A 12,341-nucleotide genomic window follows, 5' to 3' on the forward strand; every position below is an offset into this window, starting at 1 on the left:
CTAACGCGTACCACCCAAACAAAAATTGAAAAACTTTAGTACCATCACGACATTTTGTAATAATTATTTTTTAATTTCTCAATAGAAATATTAAAAAGAATGCATATATTTTGCCATTTGTACAACCTATTGGCTATTTCTATTAAATATGCACACATAAAAAATATTAGATTAAAAATTGGTTACCATTTTAATTATGAAAATTTAAGTTATATTACTTTAATTTTAAAATTCAGAATGAAATTTGGGCCTGCTCAAGACAGGTCAGTTTCTTTATGTCTGGTCTTATATGTTATTAGCTTCAACCGTAAAGTAGAATCCACTTTTAATTTCATTCCGCATTTATTTTTCAAATAAAACAAGGAGGAAAATTAACAAATGTGTTATTTTTGAAATCTTCAGTTAGAGTGCGATTACAGGAAATTTCTATCAATTGTTCTTTTTTCTTCATGAGATTTTTTAATTTAATAGTTAAAAATACTTTGTTTCTTTGTGTACCACTACTTTTCTCTTGCGGACCACCGGACAACCTTACGTACAGAGTGACAAGCATTTTTTCGACAGGGAAAATATTTTCTTTCATGAGAATAAATCGAGTGATACAAATTCCGCAGTATCTATTTCGTATTGTTGCGTGCATAGGCATAGGGGTTGGTAATAATAATGCACAAGTCCGATGGAAAGTGAATAAAATTTATTATTATCGCAACAAATAAAACAAAAATGCTTAAATTTTCTCATATTCGTACAATATTGCAATATCTCACAGTAGTTATCTTTTAAACTACTAAAACGTTCTAGAGAACTTAATTCAAAACAGAGGACCGTAGAGAAAGCTAATCCGATCTCGCCGCGAATTCTCTAAAGTCAATAACAACAATTTTCCAAATAACTCGTAAAACAACTGAACTGAGATGTTCTCTCTCTGGCTTTTATAGCTTTTTAAATCGGCCGCACGAGATTGTTCTAGCAATTTCTCGAAAGCAAAAAGAGTAGAATTACGGTTACGGCTAGTCAAATAACATTTACTCGAATTAAATATAAATTAAAAGAGATATTTAGTTATTAAATGTTAAATGTACGAGTTCTTGTATTTTTAATTTTCGGCTCAGCTTTCTCTTAATATTCGTCACGCATTGCACTGCACGAGGAATAAAATAATTTAATTTATAATTATTTTAGCATTAGCTATTTAAATGCCAAATCCGTAATGAACAGTATGAAAGGCAATTAACTGATTAGATTTTCGAAGATAAGCCTCCAAAAGTGATGTGTCAAGCATAATGAATTTCATCGCATATGAGCTTTGGCAAAATGGGAAAGGTTATCAAAAGCATTAAGAATATCTGTTTTGAAATCATCATCTGATTTCGGGCCCCGTGATATATCTTATTTTTTTTTTATACTTGTCAGGGGGAACAAATAAGTAAACGGATCCGGAGGATATTGAGGTGCAAGCTGTCGGGACAGCGATTTGATTAGCCTATGAGTTAACTTTTGTTCTGAATGTCGAATAGATCGTATTAATAACAAGCTCTGCTTTGTGAGGGACACTCCGTCTTGATGAAACCAATCATCTACCATACCTAATTCTTGAATCTTTCGTTTCTTTGGTAAAATTAATTTCTAAGAAGAACTCGGATCAAACGTAAATCACACTTTCTTCGATAAAAAGTGGACTGAGGGCCACTTAACCTAGCGAGTCAGACCAAATTGCGATTACTTGAAGGTATTTGGAGTATATCATGCATTTTCGTTATGCCGTCCCTCCGAAGACAGTCATTTTTAAAACCTTATCAACCGTTTGCTTTCATTTCAAGCAGATACTAGTAGTGATGGGCAACTTCGGTACATTCATGCACCCGGTACGAGAGTAACGGGTACAGACAAGTACCCGGTACAAAATACCCGCTACTCAAGTAACCGTTACTTTGAAAAGTACCGAAAACCCAAGTAACGATTTGGAGTACCGAAGTAACGAAATACCGGAGTAACGGTTTGCTGTACCGGAGTACCCTAGTAACGGTTTACTGTACCGGAGTACCCGAGTAACGATTTGGAGTACCGAAGTACCCTAGTAACGATTTGGAGTACCAATGTACCCTAGTAACGATTTGGAGTACCGAAGTGCACTAGTAACGATTTGGAGTACCAAAATACGCAGCTAACGATTTTGCGCACTGAATTAACTCTGCCACGTCACCACGTGTTTGATTTTATCTGTACGGAGTAAGATTTTGAATATCAGAAAACATGTCAACTACGGAAGTGTCTGAAGAGCAGACCATTCATGGACACAAGGAGCGCATATCACCATTTCGCAAATACAACCAGATACTACTGTCCTCGTACCAAAACCGAAGTGAGCTGAACCCTCATCGATCGTCCAGTAACAAATACCGAAATACCGAGAAGAGACGCATATTTTCGTTACAAGGTAACGAATACGGAAAAGCACCCCTTTCAGTACGGAAGTAACGAATACCGAAAAGTACCCGTTTCGGTACAGAAGTAACGAATACCGAAAAGTATCCGTTTCGGTACAGAAGTAACGAATACCGAAAAGTACCGATTTCGGTACTGAAGTAACGGATACTTGGATGTACCGATTTTCAGTACCCGTTACAACTAAGTACGCGTTACAAAATACCCGGTTCGGTAGTACCGACTCATCACTAGATACTACAGAAGTTATATCTTTCTATCATTTGCTGCCTTCCTTAAGTAAATATTTTTGCCTCATCAAAAAATAATTGTCACCCTGCATATACATGTAGTAATCTGTTACTAAGATAAAAGTTTATATTTTAATAAGTACGAAATTTCTTGCAAGATTTTTAAAATTAGATTATACAGGGAAATTGTCAATTTAGAGTAAAAATAGCCTTTGTCAAAGAAAAAAAAAGTGTTCCAAAGGAATTTATTGAAACATAATTTTAAATGATTCTAAAAACTGGAACTATCTCATCAAAATCAGAGAATCTGCTTATGAGTTTTTTTTTTTTTTTTTTTTTAGTCCAATGTTTATGAAATTAGTCCTAGAAGTAATTAGTAATTTCGTTTTGGCATTTTGCGTTGATTCACTGCAAGCGCTGTTTCACTTTTCAAATTGTTGCCACGAAATATTATACATTATGATACATTAATTCTCCATTTGTTTAAGAGTCAACTATTATAGTTAGAAAACTTACTTAGTAGTTATTTATACCAGGTACTTGTGTCTGGGTAAGGAAAGAATATTTCATTAACCGAATGAAACAGAATCATTTTTTATATCACTGTATATTTAACTCTACATAAATACATATTGCTTCTGATTTGAAACGATGTACATAGCGCAGTTTATATGCGAATCAAAATATCTGATCGGAAAACATGCAGGTTTTAGAGAAAAAGAAATAAAAGTTAACTTCAAACGTTAAATTATAGTATTTATACGAAGTACGATATCATATAAGATTCCCTTATATATACAAGATCTTTCTTATTTCTTATCATCTCGTATAAGATCCTCCTTATATTCCAGGATAATAATCAAGGAGTAGTTTAATCGACTTGCTATGTCTTGAATACTCAGTGCTTGACAAAAAGAAAAAGTCAAAAATAAAAGATGGAAATGATACATCTATATTAATATATTTAATATATATATATATATATATATATATATATAATGATACATTTATGTAATACATTAATGATATATTTATTAAAGTATATAAATAAGCTATAAATGTGTAGCGTGATAACTTAAAGAGGTTATTAGTTCAAAGTGGCTTCCTCCGTGGGAGACGACTGTTTTCGTTTTGCGATTTTGCGTCGAATCACTCTGAATGTCCGTTTCACTTTTCAAACTGTTACCACCAAATATTATCGCCCTGTACTACATTTAAAGAAATTAAATAACGAAGAATCTGCCTAAATGTATGTATGTTTCTCGCACTGTGATAAAACAACGGTACTTAGAGCCATTAAACTTTGAATAACTTAATCCTCCTGCGAATATGGGCATCTGTAAGCCCTAATTTGAAATTTGTTTTATTATTCATTTCATATTTTGTAAAACTTTAACCGAATTTTTGATTAACAAACTCACGGATTTCAAAGCGAGCAATGGCAACTTTGTACAGAAAAAACATTTTTATTTCTAGCGCGAGAGACTGTGTATCGGAAATTCTAAAGATATGTCTATTTTAAAATTATTTTGCTATATTGCTCTTCAACTGAATTTTATGGTTTAAGTGAGAAGAACATGATATTTCATAACTAAAGGTAACACACAAAATGTTAGAAAAACGCCCTGTTGGACGTAATTTAAAATCTGAAACCTTTCAGATATTTTTTTTCTTCTTCTTCTTTTTTTTTTTTTTTTTTTTTTATTTGAAGACTTTTTTTTTTTTTTTTTCTGATTTAGGAAGAGAAATAAGTCTGGACTAAAAGTAAGTAATAATAATAAGAAGAAGAAGCATAAATAAAATAAAAAAAGAAACTACATTAATAAAGATTAAACGTCAACAGAAGGTGTTTGCTTTACTTATTGAATTTCAAGAAATGAATGTATTGAATGTTTGAAACTAATGCAAGAACTCTGAGCGACAACAGCGAACAAATATTCCAGCTCGTTCTCTTCAGTTCATATACTGCCAAAAACTGACACCACCTACGCTATCCCGTTAATAAATACCGCGAAAATAAAGAGCATATTATATGCTTATCACTGTTGCTTTTTATTTTCTTCAATGCTTCCGTCCGTTATTAAGGATCAAGGCAAAAGAACAGATAAGGAGATGACTTCTGTCCTGTGAGATCTGAACCCCCACCTCAAACAAAAATGAACTCGCCTAAGGCTATAAGTGTTCTGCCGACGGAGCGCGATTTTCAGAGCAGTCAAAAATGCACGTGTGTTGGAGGAGGCCTGCCCCAGTGGAAATATTCCTGACTTTCTTACTGTTCTTACTAGGAACAGTGGGGGGTGAGGTTTTGAATCCCCCATATTTTAACTTGGCGGAAGGGCGAAGAATAGAAGCAAGTGCAACATGCGGGGAAGGCGTTGATGAACCCGAATTGTACTGTAAATTGGTCGGAGCCAACACCGATAGGCAGGACAACCCGAACATCAACTTAATCTACGGTCAAGTTTGCGACTTTTGTGACCCAAATGACCCGAAAAGAGCTTACCCCCCGTCAAACGCAATTGATGGCACCGAAAATCGGTGGCAAAGTCCCCCCCTTTCCAGGGGTAAACAATACAATCAAGTGAATCTGACGATCCATTTGGGCCAGGTAGGTTAGACTTTTCATTTTTTTTTATTATAATATTTTTATTAAGTATATATATGTTTATCCTTTATTTCTCATTGCAGTAATGAAGAGCTCGCCTTGACATTTCTCATAAAACTAACATCTTTCTCGAGTAGCTTTACATTCTCGAGTAGTTTTATATTTAAACATAATATTTATTCACGGCTACAAAAATTCCGTTTCTTTTGATCAATTTCGATTTTAATTACTTCTGCTTAAGTTTTGCTCCCGATTTAATTTATTAAAGGAGTGTTGGAAAAAAAAAAAAAAAAAAAAAAAAAAAAGGTGATTCCGGATTTTTGCATTTTAAAATTCTCTACACTTTTAGCTTTCTAAAAATACCATTCTTTAATCTCCATGAAAATTAGAACTGTAAAAAATCTAGTTTTAATTTGTCATTGAATGCTTTGATAAATGAGGACTTTTACACAAAAAAACGTATTTTTCTCCAAACGTGATTTTTTTATATTCGATGTATCTTTTCTCAGGAACTACTGCTCACAAGTATCTAAAATTTTAATGGCTTATTTGTTCTGTTTCCTAATATTTGCTAAAATGAGCTTTCTGTGATAAACTAAGAAAAAAAAAAAAAAAAAAAATTGTGTGAGAAAAGTGCTAAATTTTACTGTGCGTAAGAAAATATTCTGTAAATTACTCTAAAATTCAAAATGTTTCAAAAGCTCATTTCAGTATAATCAGATAGGTATACTTAAGTTACTCAAAAAGTTCAAGCGGGACCCTTAAGGGGTGTTGAAAACCCCTATACCGACAATGTTAAATTGGGCATTTTCGATGTACCTTTTCTCAAAATCTGCTTTAGATATACGCTTGACACTTTTTGTGTTATTAAAGTATACCTATCTCATTACACTGAAATGAGCTTTTGAAACATTTTGAATTTTAGAGTAATTTACAGAATATTAAGTTAGGCATAGTAAAATTTAGCACTTTTCTGACACAAAAAAATTTTTAAAACTTTTTTTCATAGTTTATCAAAAAAGGTTATTTCAGTAAATATTAGGGAACAGAATAAATAAGCCATAAAATTTTTAGTTACCTGTGAGCAGTAGTTCCTGAGATAATGTACATCGAATATAAAAAATCATGTTTGGAGAAAAACGCGTTTTTGTGTAAAAATCCTCATTTATCAAAGCATTCGATGACAAATTAAAATTAGATTTTTTACAGTTCTAATTTTAATAGAGATTAAAGAATGGTATTTTTAGAAAGCTAAAAGTGTAGAGAATTTGAAAATGCAAAAAAAAAAAAAAAAAAAAAAAAAAAAAAAAAACCCGAAATCGCCATTTTTTACAAGAGTTACTTGAATACAATAATTAACTCACTTTTTAATTCGATTAATTAAATTCAGCTAACGTGAAATGTTAGCAACTCGTAGTATAGCAATGATTGTAATTATGAAATCTTAGATAAAGAAAGAAAATATGCTACATTAATTAATAATCCATTTCGTAAAAAGATGTGACTGTGATGGTATACATTTCATAAAGAAATAACCAAGTTATTTTTAACTTAACCATCTTTTGTAATATTATCTGTACTCATTTTTGTCTGTAAAACAGTTTTTTTAAAGAAAATAATTTATTCAGTGTAGGATAATTCAGTGTTAGTTATGTGTAAACAAGTCTAACTTCATTAATTAAAGGATAATTAATTTTGAAATATTACATCCAATAATTTGTATTCGGTGTCAAAAATTGCGTTACCTTGAATGTTGTGTTCTAAAATATAGTTATGATTTTTGTGTGCAGTTTAATTCATTCATTCAGACGAGAAGTGCTAACGGTTTTAGTAATTTAAATTTCAATTAAACAGTTGTTTGCCATCAAGAAAATTTCTCGGTATGAAGTGAGTTAAGAGAAGCTTTTCAAATTATTTTATTTTAATCAAAAGCAGAATGTCTGTATTTTGATGAAAAATTGGTATTTTTTTCAAAAAAATACCAATACCCAAAAAATTTTAGTTCAAAACTGTTAAACAAAAAGTTGAGTGATTTATAATAAAACGAAAATTTAAATTGATTTTATATGTCTATTGTTTACTTAGTAATAATTCGCATTTACCTTTTATTCAAATACTAATTGCATTAAATTAGCGTGAGAGTAAAAAAAAAAAAGGTGCTGTTTAAAATTTGCCTTTATTGATTTAAGTAAATTTCTGCAGGCTGGCTAGAGCAAGCAATGCCAAAGTCGTACAGAAAAACATTTTTATATCCAGTTCGTGAGACTGTATCGGAAATTCTAAAGATATGCTCAATTTAAAACTATTTTGCGATATTGCTCTTAAATTACATTTTATGGTTTAAGTGCGAAGAACATGATATTTAATAAATAAAGGTAGCACACAAAATGTTAAAAAAAGTCCCTTTGGACGTAATTTAAAGTCTGATTTTCTTTTTGTAATTGTATTAAGTATAAGACCGTACTCTTCTCCAAGAGCTGTCAAAAGAATGAGGAGTAAAGTTGTCTGAGGAGAAGATATTAATTAATAAAGAAAGTAATCAAATGTATTGTTTAATTCATATCTGCAATTAAATGAAAATAAACACGAAATTTTATTTTAAGATGTGCAAAAAAAAAATAATTTTCCTAAAGATTTTACACTACACTCAATGTAATATGTTTTGACTTTGATTACATCAGATTTAATATAACAAGAAACATGAGTTCTTCAAAAGATGCAAAATATTCAGATATTTAAACCAATCTAATTTTTCTTTTCTTTGTCCTATATATATCTAAAAGGTTTCAAATTTTAAATTACGGCCAAAGGGGAGTTTTTTAACATTTTGTGTGTTAGCTTTATTTATTAAATATCATGTTCTTCGCACGTAAACCATAAAATTCAGTTCAACAGCAATGTCGCAAAGTAATTTTAAAATGAGCATATCTTTAGAATTTCCAATACAGAGTCTCGCGCGCTGGAGATAAAAATGTATTCTTTTTTTCGTGCAGTGTTTCTTGCCAATGCTCGCTTTGAAATCGTTTAGTTTGTTAATCAAAAATGAGTTGAAGTGTTACAAATTATGAAATCGATAATAAAACAAATTTCAAATTCAAATTAGGGTTCCACATGCCTATATTCCATAGAAGATTACGTTTTTCAAATTTTGATGGCTCTAGGTACCATTGTTTTATCACAATGCGAGAAAAATTCATTCAGATTCTTCATTAATTAATTTCTTTAATACAGGGCGATAATATTTGGTGGTAACAATTTGAAAAGTGAAACAACGCTTATCGTGAATCGACGCAAAATGCGAAAACAAAATTAATAGTCCTTCTGGGCAAATTGTCCCCTTGGACTAATAAATATATTTTCAAAATTTTTTATTTAAGACTATGAAATCATTTTCACTGTAAAGCTTTCATTTTGATAATTTTTAAATTGATTCTTTTGATAGTTCTTAAAAGCCTTAAACACTTTCAAAGCTCATTATTTTCACCAACAATTTTTTTTTTTTAAAACATACAAAAAAAAAAAAAAAAAAAACCGCATGTATTGACTGAATTAGGTTCACGCATGGGCTTTATGGCACCGGTTTTGATTTGGCATCTCTTGGAATAATATGTTGTAATGACTTATCTCTCTAGTCTGACGGTAACATTAGAACAAGGCAAGGAGCGAGGGGAGCAAGATTGCGCCTGTCGTTGGCAAGAGCCTTGAGCACCATACAGGTGACAGTAAAATTTTGCTGAGTTCCGCCCATAAGATCCCGTGGGGACTGGTCCGAGGGTCTTCCACACATCTTCCTCTATCATCAACTTCTCGAGAGGTCTTTCGGCTCGCCGCATATTTAGAGTGCGCGCATGCCACACAGATGCCATACGTTTACAAACATCTATGCCTTCTTTGGGAATCGAAACCCGGCCCTTCGGTACCATTTCGATCGGTGTACCTTTTCTCAAAATTTAATATAATTTTCTCAAAATTTGTAATTAAACTATACCTATCTGATTATACTGAAATGAGCTTTTGAAACATTTTGAATTTTTGAGTAATTTAAAGTATATTTTGTTAGGCATAGTAAAATTTAGCATTTTTTTCACACCAAAAAAATAATTTTTTTTTCATAGTTTATCACAAAAAGCTCGTTTCAGTAAATATAAGGAAACATAATAAATAAGCCATAAAAATTTTACATATCTGTGAGCAGTAGTTTCTGAGAAAAGCTACATCGAGTATGAAAGAAAAAAAAAAAAATCACGTTTAGAGAAAAACGTGTTTTTAAGTAAAAATCCTCGTTTATCAAAGCATTTTATAAAAAATTAAAACTAGATTTTTTACAGTTCTAATTTTCATAGAGATTAAAGAATGGTATTTTTAGAAAGTAGAAGTGTAGAGAATTTGAAAATGCAAAAATCCGAAATCACCGTTTTTTGAAGATTTTTGGCTGTATTTTAAACTATTGATTTTTCTACATAGTACGAATAGTAGTTCAGTTGCCAAAAGCTAATTTTCCTATCTTTCATTTGTTATAAATGATGTCATCTTCTTACCATATCACACAAGAAAATAAATTTTCAAAATTAAGATCCGCGTAGTTTGTTATAAATTAGTTTATATATTATGTTATAAATTAGTAGTTTGCTATAAATTAGTTGCATTTCCAAAACTACCTACTTGACGCAAGGCTTGAAATGTGTTTAAGGGACTGTAATTTTTGAAGAATATACACACTTCCAAAACTTAAGCACGGAGAGGAAAATGCTAATTTCCGGAAGCCAATCAGAATTAAAGAGGATGCAATTCGTTGCAGAGGTAGATGGAAGGATGCAAATATGTTTAACAGCCAATCGCGCTTTCATGTCAAGAAATATGCAAAAAAGGCAGTCTTATAAGAAGCCAGCTTTATGAAGGGTTACAGAAATTGATTTGCAAGTGCAGATAGAAGGTGTTTAAAACTTCCGTACAATTTGTTTTCAAGACATACGTGCTTCTATGACTTCCAGAAAACGATGGAAGATTCTGAGCGCTGGCGTGCTGTGGGGCGCATTGAAGCACAGTCGATCACACATGTTGCTCTTTTCTTCGGCGTTCATCATTCTGTAATTTCACGTTTATGAAAACAATTCCAAACCACACAGACAGTTGTCCGAAGGCCTGTAGCCCGTCGCCCAAGGGTTACAACCTACGCGGAAGATCGATACATTGCTATTGTAGCTAAGCGGAATCGCAGAGCGACCTCCACACGTGTGACATCTATGGTTACAGCGTCCACTGGTAAGGCGATATCTGCAGCTACTGTACACCGAAAATTACATATGAGTGGACTGTACGCCTGGGTACCTCGAGTTTGTGTTCCTATCCGTCCAATCAAGAGGGGCACGATTACAGTGGTGCCCGACATGTCAATTGGAATGTGTCTGACTGGGCAATGTCATGTTTACTAATGAGTCAAGATTTGCTCTGGAGCCAGATGACAAGCGTATAAGGATACGGCGTGAACAACGAACACGCAATCAGTTCCAAAATATCACCGAACATCACGCATTCCGAGCAGAAGCATTATGGTGTGGGCAGGGATTTCATTAGGATACTGCACCGACCTGCACATCTTTAAACGGGGTTCTTTGACGGCTGTCCGGTATCGAGATGAAGTCCTAGAGCCCATTGTGAGATTGTATGCTGCAGCAGTTGACCCTACTTTTGTTTTAATGGGCGATAACGCACGTCCCCAAACAGCTGACATCGTCGATGACTACCTGGAGAGTGAAGAGATTGCGCGTATGGCGTGGCCAGCATATTCGCCCGATCTTAATCCCATTGAAAATCTTTGGGATGCTCTCGGCCGTGATTACCTTCACGTTTCCCACCTCCAGCCACTCTTATTGAGCTGGAAACTGCTCTACAAGAAGAATGGCGATTGCTTAATTCTACGGTGGTTGACCACCTAATTGAAAGCATGGTCACAAGGTGTAAACTTTGTATACAGATGAGGACGGATCACAAACTCTATTAGTGCTTTTTTTTTCATTTTATGCTGTTTATTTTCACTTTATACATAATTCTGCTTAAGTCTCCAGTATGTCATTATCTGATAATTTATAAAAATTTAATATTGTTTTCATTTCTGTATATAATTATTGATTTTGTTTTATGCATAAATATATATGCTACTTTCCTGCCGAATTTTGTGTCAATCAAAGCAGTATTTGGTGATTTTTTTTTTTTTTTTTTTTTTTTTGTATTTTACATCGTCGTGCTTAACTTTTGGAAGTGAATTGTAGTAGACCTCCAATTATCCGGATTTAAGTGACCGAAACTCCAATTATTTGTATCTTTTATTCTTATTAGCCGTAGTTTAAATTGAGTAATATTAGTTTATTTACATTATAAGGTATTTCTCCTGCCTTCTGAGCATGCTTTCGTGGTGTAGTTGTCAGCACGCTCGACGCGTATTCGAGAGGTCCGTGGTTTGAGTCTCGGCGAGGGCATTGCTCATTTTTCATCTCTCCTCCTTCCAAATAACTTAATGTCACTACAACATATTTTAAATGTTTCCGTTAATGTAAATAGGTAATACGATAAGTACATATATAAATTACTTTAAAAGTTACTCAATTACTACAGGGGAAGGTTTGGTAAAGAATGACACAAATACAGTAGAATCAAAGGAAAAAAAACTAAAAAATTGGTGTAAGGTATTAAACCTTAATTTCGTTTTTTTCTTTTGGTGTGGTGGTGGTGGTGGTGCTGGGTTATGTCTTCGATAATACAGATGACGGAACATGTTGAGTTCCTTACAATATTCAGCAAATATGTAATTATTAAATTGGCGGTTAAACATTTATTATTGCATCAAAGCAAACTTCTCTTTTTTTTTTCATAAATTCGTATTTTTTTAAATTTGTATTATTTCATTAATTTTATTATTTGACATCGATCAAAATGTTAGTTTAATTTTAACTGAATAGAAATAGCTTATGCATTTTATTTTATGTGAGTGAAATAGGATTAAATTTTTGTAGAATTAAAAAGAGCAGAATATTTCGCATTTAGTTTTAGAACCTAAGCCAAGA

At 32.5% G+C, this 12,341-nt stretch overlaps 1 protein-coding gene across 1 annotated transcript in view; it reads left to right on the plus strand.

The window, feature by feature from the left end:
* The first annotated feature begins 4,878 nt into the window (after positions 1–4,878).
* The window catches only part of LanA (laminin subunit alpha), a 189,291-nt gene continuing 181,828 nt past the window's right edge, over positions 4,879–12,341 (plus strand). The window contains exon 1 of the mRNA XM_085826882.1: positions 4,879–5,283. Coding sequence (XP_085683008.1) covers positions 4,894–5,283 — 390 coding nt within the window. The 5' untranslated portion in view covers positions 4,879–4,893. The remainder of the gene's footprint in view (positions 5,284–12,341) is intronic.

Source organism: Stegodyphus dumicola, chromosome 11, assembly GCF_044657685.1.
Source record: "Stegodyphus dumicola isolate Sdum_Otavi_A_Nest chromosome 11, ASM4465768v1".
Classification (NCBI taxonomy): domain Eukaryota; kingdom Metazoa; phylum Arthropoda; class Arachnida; order Araneae; family Eresidae; genus Stegodyphus; species Stegodyphus dumicola.